Genomic DNA, 22054 nt, shown 5'->3' on the forward strand with positions numbered 1-22054 from the left:
TCAGGAAGCAGTGGTAAGTCTATGGTTGGGTATCTTAATCTTTTGTGGAAAGTGGAAAGACTAGGACGAGGCTAAAGCTGTAGCTGGTAACAGTCACTCACATCATTTGATATTTTCAGCTTGCGTTTTCTATTTGGTGGCTTGGATAGGTTCATGTTTCTGTCTATGTCCAGAAATGGTTATGGAATAGTCTTATTTTTGTCCTGATCCATCATGGTTATACAGTGGCCTTTTCTGATGTTGACATTCTCTGAAACAGTTTATGTTCCATAGGAGACATCAAGGCCTAGCTATGCCAGGCCAGCTCCTAGCAACACCAAGACCTGGGCTGATAGCACCAGGTCATCCTCTTGATGTCAGGGACTATTTTTTTCTCTCAGAATTTGGTGGTTGAGAACTAAGGCCCTAGAGTGAGGAAAAAAACAAAAACAAAAACATGTTTTATTCCAGGATCTGCTCAGGGCTGTGGGCCCTTGGATAAATTATTTAACTTCTCTATGTATCAGTTTCCTCATATGAATACGGGGATGACAGTACTTGCTTCATTGGATTATTGGGAGGAATGAGATATGCACTAAAAACTTGTGTCAAGGGGTACCTGGTGGCTCAGTTGGTTAAGTGTCTGCCTTTAGCTCAAGTCATGATTCCAGAGTCCTGGAATCAAGTACTGCATCAGGCTCCTTACTCAGTAGGGAGCCTGCTTTTCCCTCTACCTGCCACTCCCCCTGCTTGTGCTCTCTCTTGCTCTGACAAATAAAATCTTTAAAACAAAAACAAAAACAAAAACACAACTTCTGCCAAAAAACCTTAGTTCGATCACACAAAAGGTTAAGAAAGCCACTGGGGCACAGAAAGGAAAACCAAGAATAGTCCAGGTAATTGTTCAGGAAAGTCAAAGAACAGTAAGAAAGTTAGAATAGAAAAGCAAAATAATTTACATTGGGTGATAATCTATATAAAGCTGTTAACTGTCCAGCTCATTTCAAAATGCCAGGATAATGCAATACATTCATAAAAATATGATTAACATAGGAAAATATGTGGACCTTACACCAAGTAATTTGTCATTTAAGTGAATTTACATAGAAGCACTGAGAAGAGTGGTCAACAACTCAATGACGAAAACTATTATTATGCCTATGCTAGGAGGCAGATTCATGTGATGGATAGAAAGTTGGATTGGGATCCCTTTCAACTTCAATGTCTATAAATTATTATTATTTTTTTTTTTTGCTTTCATGTTTCTGGTGTACAGCTTGCTTCTTTCTGGCCCTTACTTTTTGAATGCCCCCTCTTGTTAAGCATGCAATATCACACCTAATTTCTAGTTTTTCAATAATGCAGAAGGCTATCTGTGTGTAACCAACCAGAGGAAAACAGTGATCTAAGAAACTGGATAACTGATAAAGGTTGCCTTAAGAATTTGATTAAAAGAAAGTTATTGCCTGAAGGCTCCAAGGACTCATCATTTTAAGACAATAGTCTTTCAAAATAACATCTAGAAATGGTTTCATTTAAATAATCTGAGAATGAGATTTCACAGAACAGGAGAAAAGACCTGAGTGGATTCAGTTTATAAAATGAAGTGGGCCTGAGTTCTTGAGACTCCTTCTGCCATACCACAGTACTCCAAATCAAGAGAGAATTCTCTGTAGAATCCATTTCATCATGATCATAATATTTTCATTTTAGATCTAGTGGTGGGTGAGCACCAAGTTGTGCTATTCACTTTTACAAGTTTGAAAACCGAGGCAGTAAGAAATGATGGTGTCAGCCTTACAAAAAATACATGACTATCTATACTGGTAGTTTTACAAGGTTCTAGCGGACTCACAACAACCCAAAGAGCTTCCCTCCATCTTGGTTGGTTTATGTGGTGGTTTTTAACCACTGCTGTGGATTAAGACTTAAATAACTGTAAAAATGTAATCTCCCAGGAGAGACCTCAGTTTTATTAATCATTTATACTTTAATAATGATTAAATTCTCTTGCAGAGAGAAAGAAGTGCAAGGGAAGCACAGTGTAATTGTCCACTTGTAATTCTGCCTAGTGTTTACCCTGAAAAAGTTAGGGATTAGGGACAGAGGTTTCTGTGATAATAATAGAGTAGGTACTCAGCTCTTCACATTTTGGGTAAATACCACAATCCTCAGAGCCTGCTAATCATCCAAATCATATTTTTATTTGTTTTTGTAATTTTTTTTAGAAAGGGAAGGGAGGAGGGACAGAGACAGAGAGAGAATTCTAGGCAGGCTCCATGCCCACTGTGGCAGGGGCTGGATCATGAGATCCTGACCTGAGCCAAAATCAAGTATCCCACACTTACCTGACTGAGCCACCTAGGCACCCCCAGCCCGCCCTGTCCAAATTATATTTTTTTAAGTGACAATATTATTTAATTTCCCCTTTAAGTTCTGGGAAACTAAAATGTCCTCATAATCTTAGATCAATAGTCTAAGTGGATCCGATTTACTGCTTTGATAAATCAATGACTCGGCTGAAACCATAAACTATATTTAGTTCACTACCTTTACGACCTGGGTCAAAGTTAGCTTCTTCCAGGCTGCTCTCTTGGGTTAGCGTGTCCCTTTCTGAGCCTGGTCAACAGTTAGTATTCGGCTGCATCACTCTATTTTGCAATCGGGGGCGGGGGGCAGAAACCCAAACAAAACATTGTGGGAGGTTATTGACTGGCTGCTTCGCGTGCGTTCCGTCTCGCCGCCCGGACCGACAAGGAAGATCTCGGACTTGTACAGGAATCCACATTTTGGAGAGCCCTTTCACACCCACCACCTCTTGATACTCTCAAAAGACCTACGATGGACTTCCTCTCCTCTTCGCGTTACGGTGTGGGAGGAGGGGCAGAGAAAGGCGAGCGGGTCCCATCCTCCCACGCGAGCGGCCTCTGCGCCCCTCGCCTCCCGGCGTCGCCACGACGCCTGCAGTAAGAGTGAGACGCCTCCCACCGCCCAGAGCTCAGGGGCAGACAGGGTCGTCCCAGCGCTACACGCGTCTCCACACCGTCCAGAACGGCAGGCAGAGCTTCTGCCGCGGCGGGGAGGCGAGAAGAGGCACGCGCGAGTCAGCCGGCGGCGAGGGAAGGGCGCCGCGCCCGGGCTCCAACTTCCGACTCCCTTCTCTCTCCACCAGCAGACACCCACTCTCCGCCCGGGAGCGCCCGGCGAGCCCGCAACACTGCAGGAGGCCGGCGACCAGCACCAACCGCAGCGGTTCTTCCTGCCAAGTCCGGGCCAGGGCGGCTTTATAATAGCGACCCCAACGTCCCTGTCGCCACCGCTGTCACCTGGACAGTCAGGGCGCGCGTCAAGAGCCTCACAGTGAAGGGCTGACAGAAGGCCTAGCTCGTCACTATTCTGAAGAGCAGGAGGGGAGGGACGAAGATTGAAGCCCGGGGGCTAAGAGCCCGAAAAACTGGACACCATCCCACCGTCCCTAGGGGAAAGGTTCTCAATTCCGACCGACCGTTACTCGCAGCTGAACGAAAGCTTCACTGAGCCGCGGGGCGAGCGCTTGAACCCTGAGGCCCCCCGCTAGCGCGTTCCCGGGGCTCCGCTCCCCTCGCCCGATCTGATTGGACGGTGGAGGAAAGGGGGCGGGAGGCCCCCCCCCGCCTGGACAAGGCGCGCGCGCAGGCGGGCCAGGGGTTCCCGCGGAGGTACCCAGGGGGCCAAGGGGCGGGAGCAGGCCGCAGGGGCGCCGCGCGTGCGCACGTTCGGAGGCAGCCGGCAGGGGGCTGCTGGGAGGGCAAGGCAGTTCGAGAAACGGGTGGGCGTGTGCCGCCCGGGTGGGCGCGGGAGGGGCCTGGGGTGCGCCTGCGCGTCGGAGCCGGAGCCGCGGGAGGAGGCGGGAGCTGAGGAGGCGGCGGAGGGGGCGGGTCGCGTCCGGCGCCACGTCCGCAGCCAGAGGCCGCTACTGCCGTCGTCGCCAACGGAGTCTTCTGGCTCCAAAGCCTGAGGAAGCGCCTCCCGAACCCGCAGCTGCCCGGGGCTGTGCCAGTCGCTCAAGCTACCGCAGCGCTCTCCCGTGCAGCCGGCTCCCTCCGCCAGCCCCAGCGCCAGGCGCCGACCCTCGACCCCGGAGGTGAGTAAGTGGGGCTGGGAGGGCGGGGGGCGCCGTCCTGGCTTCCTGTCCTCCTCTCTGTCGCCTTCTTCCGTTAGCTCTCCTGCACCTCACCACCCCCGGGCCTGGCTTCCCCGAGCGGAGCCTTTTGGGGGACTGAGCGGGAAAGGGGGAGGGGCGGGGTGATGTTGGGGGCGGACGGAGGTTCGCGGGCTGGGTTGTTATTCTTTACGTGTCCTGGGCTCCCCATCGGTGGTTTGTGGCCGGGGACTCTCCTTGGAAGCCTCCGCTTCACTTCTTCGCTCCTTGGGTGTCAGCTTGGGGGGATGGGGGTGGGAGGGCGTCAGCAGCTTGGGAGAGGAGAGGGATGCGGCAGTGTGCTGGGCTTCCCCACCACACTAACTCCTGACCTGTTGATAAACCGCTCTCGTGGGTTCAGGCAAACGAGCCTGGGGCCCCCGTGCTCTTCCCACGTAGAAAGGGCTCTACTCTCACGCCTAACCTAAAGCTGAAAGTGTGGAATAGAGAGAGGCGCTGCCGGCACCAGAGGTGGCTGGGGACCGCTGGAGCACCCGTCAGTGCCATCACTGCCTCCCGAGTCTAAAGCAAAACCGTGCCGGGTGTGTACACGCAGCTTCGAGACTGGTCCCCAAGCTCCCACTTCCAGTTAGATCCCCGCCTAAATAGATCGTCTTTTGTATATGAGAAGACGTGAGATTTCTGGAACCCTGTGGGAGTGGTGGTGTGCTGGATATACAACGTGGAGCAGAGGGAGGAGGTGCTGCGCTTGGCCCTAGTCACGGCTTCTCCAGGGTCATTTTCTGCCTCTCCTGCCACGTCACTCCCTCTGCTAAAGAAAAAAAGAAAAAGACTTGCTGTGACTAAAGAGATCAGTGGGGGTAGAAGGGGCCAATGGGAAAGGTTTAGAAACGCCTAAAGTGGAGAGTCCTTATTTTATTTATTAGGCTCTTGGGAACACTTGCGCTAATTCCAGATGAAAATGCTTTATTTGCTATATGCGATTGTTTAATCTTTAGAACATACACTGGTGTGGGTACTCTAGAGGGCTCCCAGGAATACTGATACCACATCAACAGGTCTGTGTTTGCCTGTGTGTGGCCATGCCTGCTTTTGCAAAGAACTAGGGAAGTAATGTTCAATAAACTCATTTGCACTCTGTTTGGACCCCCCCCCCCCCCCCCGCCCCGCGCTTTCATTTCTTTAGTCTGTGTTATGGCAGATGTACCAGAAACCAAGTTCAATAAAAATATGTCTATATATAGAGAATATTGTTAGAAAAGTTTAAGGATAGATAGAAAATTTCTGTGTGTGTGTGTTTAACTAAAGGAAAATCTTTACCTGTCTTTGTTTCAGTCATTGAGTACTTGCTGTTTTTGCTACTTCCTGAAGATAGCTCACTGGATTACATATAAACTCCTTCAGAGTGGGGCCTTCACCTGCTTGTTCTAGTTACAACCTCCGTGCCTAACACAGTGTCTGGTGACATGGTAGGGACACAAATATCTGTTGAACTAATGAGGTATAATTTGGTGAAGATTACTGGTATACTGGTTATCTTAGCTTATTGTAATTCTGCTTAATGTTTCACTTAAAGGCCACACTTAAAAAGTTGTCATTTTGATACTGTCGGTTGTTGCTGTCCCTAAGGTGGTCCCTTAAAAGCTTTACTGACAGATTACTTTTTCTTCCCTGCCAGATTCAGTGCATTTCTTGTAGCCTGCTTTCTGTTGATTTAATGGGCGGGCTGTGTATAAAAGCAGCCTGTTCAGGATAGTTGGTTAACTAGAGAAGCCTAAACACAGTAAGCTGGTGTTTTAATATACACTGTTGGTGTATGTCTGTTAAAGTTCTGTATAAACGTATTTTGAAACTTAGTAGTTATTTGGCAAAGAAGCTAAAAACGGGAGTGAGGATGTGGCAAAGTTCCTATATATAGAATGTGTAGAAGAGTTTAGCTAATTCATTTATAATCTTTTTCTTATGGGAAATTGGCATGTACTATTTAATAGGTTTTTGAAATGGCTTTGAAGGTAAACTGTTGTGTAGTGTATTTTGTAGTTAGGCTTCATATAATGTGTTTATAATGTGCTTCATATAATGTGCTGTTTAACTTCCTTTAGTACACAAAGGGGGTGTTTAGCCATAGGCAAATTTGTATACTGTTTTCACCATTAATGAAAACTTGATGTATCAAATGTAGATCTCTACAAACAACACTGATTCATCTGTTTTCCTTAAAAAAAAGGGGGGGGCTCCTAAGATGCATTTGTTTACTTATTTCTATTATTGGAAGAAATTACCCTCTAGGGAATAGTGTTGTTATTAATCCTTGCTCATTATATATTTGCCAGCTGCTGTGTCTATGATACCGTTGTACAGGACAAGAATTATTTCTCCTTGGCCTAAAATGCCTAAAGTAACTACTGGCGAATCTTAGTCTACAGCAAAGAAGTCTTTCACATTTCACCATTTCTTAAAAAGAAGAAATACCAGTTTTAGTTGGTATTCTAAATTTGTTCACATGTTAGGACCAAGTGGTAAAACTGATTCATGTCCATAGAAGTAGTTCAGTTATTTGTCCTGATCTAAAGGCTGTTTTCTGTTTTTAGTTTTTATTTAAAAAATTTTTTAAAAGATTTTATTTATATGACGGAGAGAGAGAGACGTCAAGGGAGGGAACAAAAGCAGGGGGAGTGGGAGAGGGAGAAGCAGGCTCCTGCAGAGCAGGGAGCCCGATGAGGGCGGGGCTCCATCCCAGGAAGCTGGGATCATGACCTGAGCCAAAGATAGACACTTAACCAACTGAGCCACCCAGGTTCTCCATAAAGGCTGTTTTCTGTTTAATTGCCTTCCTTAGAAAATAGAAACTTACGTATATTATGAGTTCCTAGAGAGCAGATAATTTTTGGAGTTTTGCATGAAATAAATTAATAAATGCCAAGAAAATGTGTCCCCTTTGGGTAAATTGGTTTAGAGAAGTCTTATGTGTGCTGAATCATGCTGAAATCTCAGAGCCTGACACGGTGGCTGGCACATAGTAGGGACCCACCTATATATTGAACTAATAATTCAGTGAGTTTAGGGCAGATGGTTTGCATAGAATGAAATAATTTTGTTTAAGGGTAACATTTAAATGGTCATTTTGACACTTTTCCTGCCATTTGTTACTAGTCTCCATGTGTATACTTTTAAATTTTAAAAGCAGATTATCTTTTCCAGTTTTAAGAGATTAGAAGTGTGTTTGTTTTTAGAATTCACAATTTAAAAGAAATAAGACGGCTGTAGTGATGACAATGTTCAAGGTGGTAATATAAAAAATAATTCTCCTTAGTGATAAAGTGATAGTACCTGTAAAAAGGTAATATCACTCAAAGTTCGGCACATATATCTGGGAAGGGGCTGAGAGTGATTTATCTGAGTAGAAAGTGCAGGTGGCATTATAGATAGTTAAGGATTTTAGCAAAAATATTTTCTACAAGGTATTTGATGCCTTATGATCAAATTAGGAATTCAGAAAACAACAATATTCCAAATACTTGCACTTTTACACAATTTTTATTACACTATGAGTTCTGGAGGAATTTTAATACTTCGTACTTGCTTTAAACACCAGTGATGTACAAGAAACTCAGACATTAAAAAATATATCATCAAAACAAAAATCAATCCCTGTGGCCTCTTAGGACTTCAGAGCCCTCTAATGGCAAGTTCCTCTGTTCTTGGTAGCCCTGCTTCTAGCCTGGCAGGACTCCACATTTTCTTTTTTTCTGCTTATTGATAATCCTTTTGGCAACTATCACTAACAATATTAAATGTATCTGTGAATATTTCTGTATAATAGTATCTAGATTCCTACATTTCAAACTCTTCTGCCAAAAGTACATCTAACTGAAGAGCAGAATAAATTCATGGGGAATGGGGGTGGGAGTGTTGTGGGCTGGGAAGAGAGAGGTGGTAAATCTGAGAGTATATCCTGAAGAAATTCTAAGCAATAAGGAAATTTCTTGAGAGTCTGGTTATTCTAAAAAACTCCCAAGCACTTTTCAGTAGTCTTTTTAATTAGTGTATATGTAAACACAAAAAGTATTTTAAATTACTGTGTAGTAAAATGCATGCATTATCTCTCTACTGTGGTTCTTGAAGCCTCTGGTGTACTACTGCTTTCTCTTAAAAACATTTGGAAAGCACAATTCTAGCTTAAAGTATTCTTTTTTTTTTAACCAAAAATTTAGACCATATATTGCTATGTATCTTTCCTCGTATTGCTTAAAATAAACATAATACAGATGATAATTTTATCCCACTTAGTCCACAAATACTGTGTGTCCGCTTACAACAAAAACATATTCTAACAGAATGATAAGATTGTAAATAAGATACTCAAATTGCAAACCAACCAGGGAGAATAGCAGTGAGAGCTGGGATCTTGAGGCATGGAGTTGGGGGAAATTAGGACAACTAGGCAGGCATCAGGCACCTGCCCAGGTAAGTTGTGATTTTACCTGTAAGCTTCCTGGAAGCCAAAGAGAAAAGGGAGAAAAGAGACATCTTTCTTTTAAGGAAAGTGCATAGCTCTCAGAAAGAAGAAAGTTTTCTGAATCTGTTGCGGAAACAAAAGTTTTTCTGAATACCGTTGAAGAAACTTCTTATGTGGAGCTTCTTATCAGAGCTATCGAGTGATGTAGTAGGTAATTTCTTTACAGTGCAGTATAGTGTACTAAATAGCCTGCATAAGGCTCTTTGTCAGGGTTTGCTTACTAAGGACATAACTGAGAATTAAACCCAATGTCATTTTCTTCATATCAGCATTTTGTGATTTAAGTTTTGTTTTTGTTTTTTTCAGATAACCTTGATTTGAGGATAAAAACCTAAAAAAAACTAGGATAAGAACTAGGTAGATGAACTGCTAAATCTTCAGAATTACCCTTTAATGAATCACTGATTTTAAGGCTTAAAAATATATAATTTTCTTTAGGTATGAAAGCAATACATGTTTATGGTAGAAATGGAAAATATAGATGTTAAATACATATTTGTATATATATTATATATACATATATATATAATATATATTAATATATTTGTATATATATTATATATATGTATATATATTATATTATATAACTACATATAGATTTACATACATAACTACATATAGATTTACATACATAAGAGATTTTTTTCTCTGTGTAGCATGGTCTCTCTCTCTGTCTCTTCTCTTGCTATATATTTCTACCTCCTAGTGGCAGTCTTTGTCAACATTTTGGTATATTTCGTTTTTAAAGTCTTTTCATATGCATTAAAAAAATTGGGTTATATAATGTATGCATTTTATATTCTCTGAATATAACATTAGCATTTCCACATAGTATTTGGTCTTCATAAATTATCTTAATGTCTGCATTGTGTGTCTCTAGGAAGCTTATAAATTCATCTCTTGCCTTCTCTGAGGCTGTAGTCATTTGTACATTTGTACATTTTTCAGATGTATTTTGTATTTTGTTTGCTTTTGCTGGCTTCTCTTTCACTCAGCTCTTAAATACGAGCGGTCCAGTTAAGGTTATCAGTCTATTTCTCCCTTCATTCTTTTCCTTGCTCATATCTCCCATCCCCCCACATTTGTCACTATCACTTCATACCACTTACAGGGCCTCAACTCTAACTCAGACTTCAAGCTGAGTTTCAGACTCCTTAACTCCATTTGCCTCCTAAACATGTCATGTAGATGCCCCAAAGGCATTTGAAATCCAGCTGTTCAAAAAAAGCCCTTTCATCACATGTGTAGTTAACAGTAATGCACACTTCTATTTTAGAGGGTAGATGTCATGTTAAGTATTCTTAGCACAATAAAATAAAAATGTTAAAAAGTCCTTCATCTTTTCTCAGAAGTGGTTTCTTGTCCACTGCCCCTTGTCTTTATGCTCACACTAGAAGTTTTCCATCCTACGTTTTCCTTGTATCTCATATTAATATCCAAGCTCTGTTCTGCTTCATACAAAAAATTCAGTTATTTGTCTGCTGTGCATCTGGCATTGAAAAAGGCTCTGGGGATGCAGCAAAACCAAGCCTTGTTCTCATGGAGCTTACATTCTAATTATAGGAGACACAAAGTAAACCTATGTGTTTATATATAAATATATTATATGTAAAGTGAAAGTATGAGCAATGAAGAAAATTGATCAGGGTTAGGTGAAAATGATAGGGAAGGGAGTAGGAGGGTGCAAATCTAGTGATCTGGGAAGATCTCTGTTAGGGGACATTCACATAAAGAGCTGAAGGGAAGTAAGGAAGCAAGCCATGAACACTTGGGGAAGAGCCTTTCAGGAGAAGGGTGAGCAGGGAAACCCAGGTTGGTAGACTGGTATGAGAGAGAGGCAGAATGTTAACATCAGAGTGTTAGATGTCAGGCCTCAACTCTGGATTTTATTCTGAACAAAACAGGAAGCAGTTGTAGGGGTTTAAGCAGAGTGTGACATGCTAGACCTGAGGAACAGCAAAGGTCGAGGCTCAGAGGCCAGTTAAGATAACTTTGTAGCAGCCCAAGTAAGAGAAATGATAGTTTAGCAGTAGAGGTGATGAGAAGTGGTTGTATTCTGTATTTATTTAGGCAGCAGAATTTACCGATGATTAGATAGGATTGTAAAAGAAAAAAAAAAGGGAAATCAAGGGTGATTCCTAGATTTTTGCCCATTTATTTATACAGGAAAACCCGGCAGGGCTTAAACTGTTTCCTCTATCTCACTGAACTTCTAAAGTAGCCACTTACTGTGTTTAATCTCTCTGTCCTTCATCTGTTCTTTTTTTTTTTTTTTTTAATTTTAGAAGGAGAGCAGGCGTGAGGTGGGTGGCAGGGAGGAGGGTTGGAGGGAGAGAGAAGATCTCAAGCAGATGCACTGAGCGCAGAGCCAGACGCAGGGCTCGATCCCAGGCCCCCCAAGACCATGACCTGAGCGGAAATCAAGAGTTAGCCACTTCACCAACTGAGCGATGCAGGCACCCCACCTTCTTCATCTGTTCTTGCTTCTGTTAGCTTCTTAAAGCACAGCTCTGACAGTGTTACTGTCATGGCCCTCCTTTGCCTACCCATAGAAGGATAAAGTCAGTTCATATTATATAAATGAATTTGCATTTGTCTTTTATGAAGCAGCACCCATCTTTTAAAATGGTGGTCTTTGGGACACCTGGGTGGCTCAGTGGGTTAAGCTGCTGCCTTTGGCTCAGGTCATGATCCCAGGGTCCTGGGATTGAGTCCCGAATCGGGCTCCTTGCTCAGTGGGGAGCCTGCCTCTCTCTCTACCTCTGCCTGCCTCTCTGCCTGCTTGTGTGCTTTCTCTCTCTCTTTCTGACAAATAAATAAATAAAATCTTAAAAAAAAATGGTGGTCTTTTAAATTACAAGATATACGTGGCAAAATTAACCTTTTAAAGAGATTCTGAATTAGGAAAAGGTAAGTCTTTTAGTTGGGATTTGTGGGATATATACAGAAAGGCACTTTTGAAATGTAGGCAATTGCTGTCACACCTGTTTTTTAAATAAGCTTTATGACCAGTGTGGGGCTTGAACTCATGACCCTGCGGTCAAGAGTCACATGCTCTACAGACTGAGCCAGCAAGGCGCCCCCTCCTCATCACACCTGTTTTTAAATTCCAGTTAACATATGTAAGATGTGTGTATATGCTTTCTCTATATTTCTGTACATGATATAGTAACATCTCTTGATTGGTTGATCAGCTAGATAATCTGGATTTGTATGTGTACGGTATACAGATCCTGGGAACATAGTAGGGAACGAGCTAAACAGTATCTTCTTTTGGAATTAACAGTTCAGTAGGGAAGAACATGGCTCCATGGGAGTTTTTCATTAGGAAGGAACATGCATATTCGGTCCAGGATTTCTGCATATTTTGTTTTAAATTTAAGTAGGATTCTAATACTTGTAGTATTGGAGTACTAGTATTCCAGTCTTGTTTTAATCTTTTCTTAGTCAAGTGAATATAAAAACAAATATTTCAAGACAGTAAAGGAAATTGGGAAAAGAAAGTTTATGTTTTTTGCATCCCAGTGTAGCTTATTTTATTTCTTAGGTTCCTTTACTACTTGTACTAAGGAGGTAATCACATATGTATTTTTTCATACATTTTGGGTTCTTTTGCTACCTGTGTTTGTAAGAGCTCTAAAAACAATAAAAAGTAATCAAAATCCATCTCTTAATGATTCAGATTGATGATGTCATCTTTATAAAAGGACATCATAATTTTTAGAAAATTTTCAGATAAAACGTGTTTTTTAGTCATAATACAGGTTTTCTCTACGTCTGATATAAAATAAATTACAGTTAAGTTAACCAGTACTCTGTAGGAGGAAGCACTTAAGATTTTTGTCTACCAGCCCTGATTTTCCAACTTTCTTACAATTAGTAAGCAGTAGTAACAACATAGGAAAGCTTGTACTATGCTTGTTACTCTTTGGTCGGTGTTTGAGATAAGATTCATATTGTCTACTATTGTAAGTAAAAGTATTTCTTAAACACCACAAACTAGGAGAAAAATGTAGTTTTGTGACAAGTGTTTTAAAATGTTTATCTGAATAAAGTTGATTAAGTCTTAATTTAGCATTTGCTAAGAGGTCATCTCACAGGTTGAGGTTACAATGAAATGTGTATGTGTTTTTTAGGAGATCATGAATCAGGCAGATAAAAATCAAGAACTCCCATCATACCTTAGTGATGAACCACCAGAAGGTAAGTATGCATCTGACATACTAAAAATGAAAACAAGGGTCCTACTAAATTAAAATTCTGATTGTTTTTATTAAATTTAAAGTAACAGTCTGTTTATCTTATCAGTGAAGATGTTCCAAAAGTAATTGAAGATAAACACTTTTAGCTTGTAAGATGAAAGCACATATATTGCTGAATGGGGACACCATGCAACAGTTGTATTATAGAAGATCTGTTGCTACTCTTTTATTAAGACCATTTCACAAGTTAAGAGTATTCTTTCATTTGTAAAGAATGGGTATGGGGTGCAGAGGAAGGATGGACCATGTTTAATTTTTCACGTAATGCATACAAAAACTCAATTCAAGAGCCACTTGAGATTGGTTATTAAGCTGTTATTTATCATTGATAGTTCTTCTTCTTATAGTAATACATAGTCTTAGGGTCTGCTTAATTTAAATTCTCTTTTAGCTTGAAAATTGTGACATCACGAGTCCTTTTCTTACTTAGGACTTCAAAAATCATTGGAAATGCTAACTGCGTATGTGAATGTCTTGGCTATATATAGAAAATGACCGCAGGCATTTTCTGTTTATGGTTTTGGTGTAGAACATTTTAAAACTTAAACCAAATAGTAATTTCCTTCAACAACTGTATGTTTGTACAGGACAGTCCTAATCAGTCAGATAGAGAATCAAAGTAAGGACAAAGCGATGAAATGGCCAGCAGACCATACTGGAGTTGCAGGCAGACTAGTATCTCTGGGGAGAGGGGAGACTGGAAGTTGTGATTGGGTATTTTATTTTCTTCTCAGTTACCCACTGTCCAGGCTGGTAGACAAAAATTAAATTGTTAGGAAAATACAATGAAAAGTTTGTACTTAACCCTAAAAGAAGATGGTGGTAACTAGGTGATTAATTTTAGTTTGGTGGAAGAATATCCTGGAAAATTATTAGTTCAGCTGTTTTCTTGACTTATATTTTAGGTCTAGAACTCTAGCGTGTTGAAAAGTTAGGGCTTAATGAGAAAGTCAGTAAGGACTTTGTAGGGATAAAGTCAGGAAAGAGAGAAAGACTGCTCAGGAGCATGCTTGTCACGGAAGAGAAAGCTTTGGTAATATCTTTGTATAGGAACCTGCTAAACCAGAGTAGTCTGCAGAGCAGATAATTTATATGGTGGTAATTAAGAGCACACTAATTAAAGAGTGTCAACAGCATTAATATTTATCTACTTTGACTAAGAAAAATCATCTTCATTAAATGCATGTGCACCAAATTTGGCATAGCAGGGTAATACTAATGAAGGTATTCAGCATGAGGAAGTTATCTGTTCTATTCTCAAATCAGGATTTTTTTCCTTTTCCTGGTGTTAGTGACCTTGATTACAAAAGAATTACCAATTATGCCTTTTCATCATAATTTTATAATTAACATACTCAGATGCTTTTCCATATCCTTTTATTTCAGCTCTTCAATTTTATTTAAACAAATAATTTTATTTCAGAGAGAGTGCATGTGCACGCTCAAGCTTGCAGGGGTGGGTGGGCGCAGAGGCAGAAGCAGACTCCCTGCTAAGCAGAGAGCCTGATGTGGGGCTCGATCCTAGCACCATGGGATCATGACATGAACCAAAGGCTTAACTGAGTCACCCAGGCACCCCTAGTTAAAAATTTATAGTAACTATGCTTATTATTCAAATAGCTTCAATTAAGAATTTGGTTTTTATAAATGTAGCCATTGCTATATCTTTATCTGAGCTATTTTGATGAGCCAGTGATCTTTTCATACTTGTAAAACCTCCAAACAATGGAATGAAAATCTTTAAGGTAAATTTGTGCTGTGTTAGAAAAGCTCGATTTCTAGAATTTTTTTCTCCCATCGAATATTACCAGTTCCTTATTGTTGTCTTCTCTGAGATATTCTGCTTGGAGTTAGTAGCTTTGGTAGTCCTAGTTGTGCCCAAGTTCCCAAGAATTTACTTTTCTTTGTGTGAGTTGTACCTTTTCTGTAATTAAAGTCTGAACTGTTGGGTGCCGAGTGGCTCAGTTGGTTAAGCAACTGCCTTTGGCTCAGGTCATGATCCTGGAGTCCCAGGATTGAGTCTCGCATCAGGCTCGCAGCGACATGGGAGTTTGCTTCTCCCTCTGGTCTTCTGCTCTCTCATGCTCACTCTCACTGTCTCTCTCTCAAATAAATAAATAAAATCTTTTAAAAATAAAAATAAAAGTCTGAACTGTTTCATGACCAAGTGTTTTTCCACAAAGTTTAGAAAAATATAAACACTGTTGCTTATGTCTTGTTGCTGCCTAAATCATTAGATTACAAAGGAGAAAAGACCTGTGTTTGTTTGAGGTTGATAACAAGCAAATTTTTATGAAATCTTCCTGTTATTTTATGCCTAAGTTTGATATATGTGCTTATTTGAATTACTATTCAAAATGAAACAAACCAGAAAACAAAATAAAGACTTAAATAAATCTGAATTTTTCATATATCAATATGATACTTTTCTAGAGTAAAGGAGTTTTTACAGACTAGATATTTAAATGACATGCTCTCTCCTGTAAGAATTACTGGTGTGGTGAAAGTATTAAGTATAGCTGTAGTTTCTCAACACTGTAAAAAATGATTTTAGGTAAGTAACATGATTCTAAGATATAAATAATCATTCTATTTTTACATAGCATTAGCTCTTTAAATACATTATCAAAATGCAAATAGAGCAGACACCCACATATATTTAAATTAGTGTTCCTTAAACTTTTTGGCTTTTCCACTTTTAAAAATTGAGGACCCCAAAAAGCTTGTGTCTTCATTGATATTTGCCATATAAATAATAAAAACTGAGAAATTAATATGAAAAACCCTCTTGGACCTATTACGTATTAAGGTGATTAACATAGTTTTTGAAAAGCAGCTATTTTCCAAAGCAAAAAAAAAAAAAAAATTTAACAGGTTGGGTGACCTTGTTTTTAAATTTTTACGATCTCATTAATGTTAGGGTTAATAAAAGAGAGCTAGTTTCTCACAGCTGCTCTGTGTTTCATCTTTTGTTAGTCTGCACATCATTTAGATTCTGGAAAATTCTGTAGACTTGTGAATGAATGTGAAAGAATGAAGGTGAAAAGATAAATCATGTGTTAGTATTATTATGAAAATCATTTTTATCCTGCGGAGCCCCTGAAATAGTCTTGTGGATACCCAGGGGTCCCAGGCCATACCTTGAAAACCACTGCTTTAAATGAAGAAGGTTGTTTCAGAGATGATTGAATTCTGTCAAGGAAACGACGGCTAAATATATTTGTCTTCCTATATTTTCATGTCCTTTTAGGATATAAAGATTTTTATTAACAGCAACAAAACTATAAATCAAGGAAACATTTAAGTTTAGATTCTATTTGATGAAAGTTATCTAGTCCCAAAAGCATTTTTTCTCATAGATACTAAGACTTAGCATTGGACCAAGATGTTTTAAAACCATGTACAACTATAGTTTTGAGGGAAGAGGTTTTTAGTGTCTTGATCAGGTTTGGATTTTTGTGGTTCGTCTTATCAAAACAACCTCCTGATTGTTAGGAAATCTTAGGATACTTAATGATTTGAACTGCTCTTGTAAAGACTTACAATTGGCTGTCTTCATGTTTTTTCTTACCAGGTTCAATGAAAGATCACCCACAGCAGCAACCAGGCATGTTGTCCCGTGTGACTGGTGGTATCTTCAGTGTTACAAAGGGGGCTGTTGGTGCCACCATTGGTGGTGTGGCTTGGATTGGTGGGAAGAGTCTGGAGGTGACCAAAACAGCTGTTACAACTGTGCCTTCCATGGGAATAGGGCTGGTGAAAGGGGGCGTGTCTGCTGTGGCTGGAGGTGTTACAGCTGTTGGGTCTGCTGTTGTAAACAAAGTGCCCTTAACAGGAAAGAAGAAAGACAAATCTGACTAAAATATGGAGATACACTTGCTCTCCACAGCATTATGATGCCAGTGGCATTGAATTGCTAAATTATGGACTACAACGAAGTCACCTGTTCGGACTTTATCTTCTAAACTGCTGTGTTGAAAGTATTGATGACTGGCTTTTGTCTAAAAAGAAGAGACCAATACTAGCACAGTGTATGAAGGTTTCTCATACTTAAATTCCAGCTTTTTATCTGGTAAAATGTTACTCTTATTCAGTTGTAACTGAAGATATGGTATATTTGATATTTACTATAAGTCTTTCAGTTTAACTAAAAAATGTGAAAGTTGAATTTAGTTGATGATCTTTACAGTTCCATATGTATAATGTGCCAGGTAACTCATTTGCCCCTTAAGAAGGGAACCTTGAACTACATAAACTGTACCTTTGATGTGCCTAATAGTTTCAGATGTCTTAGTTTTTTTTATAACCATAGTTGGTTAGGCCAAGAGGCATTCTTTTCTTATTTAAGCTGGTAAAAGTAGCAGGAATTAGAGAAATTTACAAGAAGAGGTAAATGGTTTTATGATACTGAGTGTTTATCATCTTTTGTTAGATATGCATTACATTAATTTAATCATTGATGCCTTATGAAACATCTTTTTTAATACCCTAACCATGTGCAGTTCTTGGAACTATCTATGGATTCTTTTTAAAATTGTGAAATTAGCTTTCCCTCTTAAAAATCTCAGGAGTGGTGGGTTAAAGGCATTTCTTGCTCTCAGCAGCTAAGGTAGTGCTTGTAGGCGTTTTGTTAACTGTCAGTGTAGTTACCAGCCGAACGTTACATTTCAGTCTGGTTTCATGCTCCATCTTTAATACACCTCACAGTGCCTAAGGAATATTTCTTTGCTGGTCATAAGCTCTCTTCGAAGTTTCACATTAAGGAGGAACAGATAATTTTAAATTCTTAAGAATCACCTAAAGCATCCCACATATAAAAAAATCTTCACATCAGTTTTATCTTTAGGATGGCTTAAAATGTTAGCAGTACCCCTTTTTAAAAACACAGTAAAAGCAGCCACAAATATGGGGGAGCTGACTGAAATTGAATGAAATGGGCTCCACAGATTAGTTTTGAATGTAAGATATGTATACAAGTGCTGTCAGTGGTTTATAGGCTTTTAAAACGTTATATTACAGTCAATCCTTAAAGAAGTCATAGACTTTGTACCATTTCCAAGTCAACCCCAGGCAGGGAATTGAAGTTTTTGATTGTGGATGATAAAGTGCGTCATGTCTCCTTAACAGGTCTCATCATGTCCCATTCATTCTCAAGGAATATGACTTAGCTGGAATTCATTTTTTACATATTCCATTTCATGAAAAATTTTTAAAAGTGGCACATATATTTGGTATTCCTCTTAACTGAGGGTTATAATCCAGGTTTGAAAAATCTTAGTTTTCTTTATACTTAAGTCTGGAAATTTGCCTCCATTTTGCAGAAGTGTGTGTTTGTGTAGCAAAGGAGGTAATGCTCTGGAGTAAGTCAGTCAGAATACATCCTTGAGAAGGTAAAACAGATCACTCTAGCATCCAAGGCTTAAATGTCTTTCTGAACCACTAAGAGCTTTACATTAATAGTGTGGAACAACAAATGGATAAGAACATAACTTTTTTAAAAGCTTTCATAAACACCAGGAGGGATCTTAAGCAAACCTGCAAAGGTTCTTGAACCTACCATTATATACAAAACTGAAAATTCATCATAAATGGTCATTTATTTCATGCTCTATGACTTAAGGTATTTTGGGTGGTGTATCTGGCCAAATGTCATAATCGGCAAAAGGGATTTTTAAAAGTGACTCCAGAGTTAATTGATGAACACTAAACAGTGATCTAAATAATGGTATTGGAGAACTTATTTCCTGCTATTTGAAAGAAATGATTGCTTCATTGCTAGTTTATATTTCTAATTTATCTTCTATAGTCATAGGTTCTACTGTGCTTTGTACCTGAATTTCTAAACACAGACTTTAGTTTACTGTGTGCTTGCATATTTATTTTCAACCTTGTCTTTAAAATTGCTTGAGGAAAAATGGTTGTGATTTCTGCCACAGAAAAGCCTTCTGGTACATTTTAGCTCTGAACTATAACTTTATTCAGGAGAGGCTTTTGCAAGGATGGCAGAGAAGTGTACAAAGGAACATTTAAGTTACAGAGGTTCTTGTTGCAGTGAACTGGCCATTAGATGACACATACAGTTGTACACTTGAGTCTTCTCCAGTGTATTTGCGTAGACTGGCAGTTTGACCTGTGAAACAGTACTGGTTCACTTCAAGAAACTAAGGTTGATACATACACTTGGAGGCATCTGTTATTCAGTGTATCTTTTGAGTGGGTATTTGGCACAGTGAGGATGAACTTCTGTGACCCACTTGAATGCCTGATCTAATAATGTTGCATTATGAATCCTGTACTTAGTGAAATGTCAGATGAAGATGATTGGTGATTGAATAAAAATTTTTTTGTATAAAGGAATGGGAAAAGAATACATAAATCTGTCAATAAACACTATGATCTGCAAAAGATGAAATGTTTCATAAAGATCTAAGGAAATAAAGGAAATTTAAAGGAAAAACAAGACAGTATTAAAATTTTTAGTTCCATAGTTCAGAAAGTAGTCAGTTTTTTTGATACTAATGCACAAACATGACAAAACATCTTTGAATATGTATTTTGATACCAAGACAGTGAAATGCAAATACATTTTAGTCAACTCTGATGAAGATTAAAAATGCAGATTTTTAGGTTTTATCCCAACTTTCTGAATCTCTGCAGGTGGGGCCCAGGCCTGTAGTTCAGTATCCTCCACAGCTGATTCTTGTTAACAATTTGGGATCTGATGTAGTTAGTAGGGAGCATTTTACTCTGTCCTAAGTAACTATGGAACCAACTTGCACCCTCACTGGACAGAAGTGATTCAGAGAGATGGGAACCAGTTGGAGGAACGTAGAAAATTGGTACATACTAGCTATCTACTTACCTGCCAGGTGTTGTCCATACATCATCTGATTTCATCAGTACCGCAGAAGTATCTCTTTTTACAAATACGAAACAGGCTTTCAGTGTTAGCAGTTTTCCCATTATCACTTTTGAATTCAAGTAAATCCCTTCTCCAGTTAATACCCAGAAACAGAAATGGGGCTACTCAGTAACTAGTACTTCATTCTGCTGTTGGTAGTCAGTGCTGACTGTACGCTTCATCTACCAGGCTAACTTGAGTTCTCTGGAAGTCTTATAGGTAATCATACTTATTTTGGCAGCTAATTACATTTGTCATCGAAATGAATTTAGTGTAATTATGAACTGTTTAAGGGAAATAATTTTATTAGAGCCTTTTCTTCCTGGAGGAAATAAAATTTGACTAGTGTTTTATGTAAGGATGTCTCTCCTTGCTATATTGTGGACATTGAAGATTTCATATTAGGGAAAAAGAAAAAGGTTCAAGGGCTAAAAACTAATGGAACAGGATTTGGTCTAAATAAAGTCAGTAGATTACATGTTTGGTCATGAATGTGTATTTTCTAAAAATTAAATCTTGTCAGGTGAGAGTAAGCTACAAATGTATTTCTGTAACCATAAATGCCTCTGGTTTTCCACGCCTGGACCGGACTATAGGCTTTTTACAAATGAATGGCCACTGAACCCTGCCATACTTTCTTATATACCCTTGTTATGTTCGTTTTCTTACTCCTCAAAACAACCATTTCATTCCTTTTCTTTCCGGCCCTCCGACACTACTCCCTCCCATTCTACTGCCCTTTGTGAAAAGAGACAACCTGACACAACTCTCCTCTCACACCACTTATCCATCACGTGCCCGCATCTGTCCCCCGGACTGCAGTCTCTGTTCTGATCCTAAGTCAGTCCCGCTTTCACTTCTTTCACGTTTTTCCATCTCTTTCTCCTGGGTCATATCCATGAGCATATAAACATCTGGTGTTTTCTTTTCTTTTTTTTTTTTTAATGTTTTATTTATTTATTTGACAGAGAGAAATCACAAGTAGGCAGAGAGGTAGGCAGAGAGAGAGGTAGAAGCAGGCTCCCCGCTGAGCAGAGAGCCAGGTTGCAAGGCTTGATCCCAGGACTCTGAGATCATGACCCCAAGGCAGAGGCTTAACCTACTGAGCCAAACAGGCGCCTTACTTTCTTTAAAGAAAAAGTATGCCTAATCTTACAACCTTCATTTTCCTGCTTCCCTTTGCCACATTTTTGAAAAACTTTTATAGTCTCTGCCTTTAGTCATCTTCTGTCCTCACGAACACCCCCCCCCCCCAGGTGCCTTCTTACCTTTCTCATTGCACCAGTCACTCCTGATAGGGCCAACCAGTGATTTCTTTTTGGCCAAATCCATTGGTCACTTATCTGTATCTTAGTTGACCACTCTATGGCATTCAATATTATTGGCCACGCCCTCTTTCCTCGGGACCTCTTTTGGTCAATTCCTTCCGGTCGTGGCCAGTCACTACTACAAAATCTATAATTTATTTCTGGGCAATCTCATTTAGAGTCTTAGCTTTAAATACCATCATAGATACGTAGATGATCCCAGAGTATCTCTAGTTCTGACCTCACGGTTCCAGACTTTGCCATTTGCCCGTTTGACATCTCTGCTCAGCTAGTAGGCATCTCAATGTAAAATAAAAGAAAACTAAGGTAACCATATAAATGTTCCAAACTAGGACACTTCTGAGAGTGGAAGATAAGCACACCACTGATAATGAGGTCAGGACGACAAGCAAACTAAACTCTTTCTGAAGGTTTCCCATCACACTTAGAATGCGATCCCATTCCTTAGATGGACGGGGACACTCCTGCCCCAACTGTTGCTGCCATTCTTTTTCTTGAACAAACATTCCTGTTTAACTTTGGGTAAGTGACACCCTGTCTGTGCCTGCATCTCCTCATTTGTAGAACAGTAAATGGTGGTTCTCAGCTCTAAGCGTTCTAAAGCACAACATGCCCAGCACTTAGTAGGTGCTACATGAGACTATTGTTCACTACCCCAGGGAACCAAACAGATTTGAACACTGAGGGTTACTTGCATTTGCTAAGTGAATAAAGACATGGTGTGTATTTTTAATTGGGTTTTCATTACTTAAAAAAAGGCCATGCACACACAGGACACAGATGGTGGGAGTGTTAGAGTCGACTGTTTGGTGGTGTTATTTGTTACAAAATTCAAAATCCGCAGCTGGAGGTGAGCCAGTCTTTATCTGGATAATGTTTATCTTGGAATAAGACTTAGAAACAGAAATTTGGAATGCTATTAAA

At 39.8% G+C, this 22054-nt stretch overlaps 2 protein-coding genes across 3 annotated transcripts in view; one reads left to right on the forward strand and one right to left on the reverse strand.

The window, feature by feature from the left end:
• Positions 1 to 5459, reverse strand: part of LOC131839844 (uncharacterized) — a 25216-nt gene extending 19757 nt beyond the window's left edge. Inside the window, exons 1-3 of the mRNA XM_059187538.1 lie at positions 5441 to 5459; positions 3914 to 4184; positions 3485 to 3872 (exon numbers count right to left, since the gene is read on the reverse strand). Coding sequence (XP_059043521.1) covers positions 3485 to 3872; positions 3914 to 4184; positions 5441 to 5459 — 678 coding nt within the window. The remainder of the gene's footprint in view (positions 1 to 3484; positions 3873 to 3913; positions 4185 to 5440) is intronic.
• On the forward strand, positions 3795 to 20280 carry TMEM263 (transmembrane protein 263). 2 transcript variants are annotated; one of them, XM_059186768.1, is made up of 4 exons: positions 3795 to 4102; positions 5456 to 5589; positions 12776 to 12842; positions 16476 to 20280. In XM_059186768.1, the coding sequence occupies exons 2-4, from the start codon at positions 5587 to 5589 to the stop codon at positions 16760 to 16762; spliced, it is 357 nt and encodes a 118-aa protein (XP_059042751.1). In that variant the 5' UTR covers positions 3795 to 4102; positions 5456 to 5586; the 3' UTR covers positions 16763 to 20280. The 2 variants fall into 2 exon arrangements, with proteins under 2 accessions (XP_059042751.1, XP_059042752.1); XM_059186769.1 differs by lacking the exon at positions 5456 to 5589.
• Positions 20281 to 22054: the final 1774 nt, after the last annotated feature.

The sequence above is a fragment of the Mustela lutreola genome, chromosome 8 (genome assembly GCF_030435805.1).
Source record: "Mustela lutreola isolate mMusLut2 chromosome 8, mMusLut2.pri, whole genome shotgun sequence".
Classification (NCBI taxonomy): Eukaryota; Metazoa; Chordata; class Mammalia; order Carnivora; family Mustelidae; genus Mustela; species Mustela lutreola.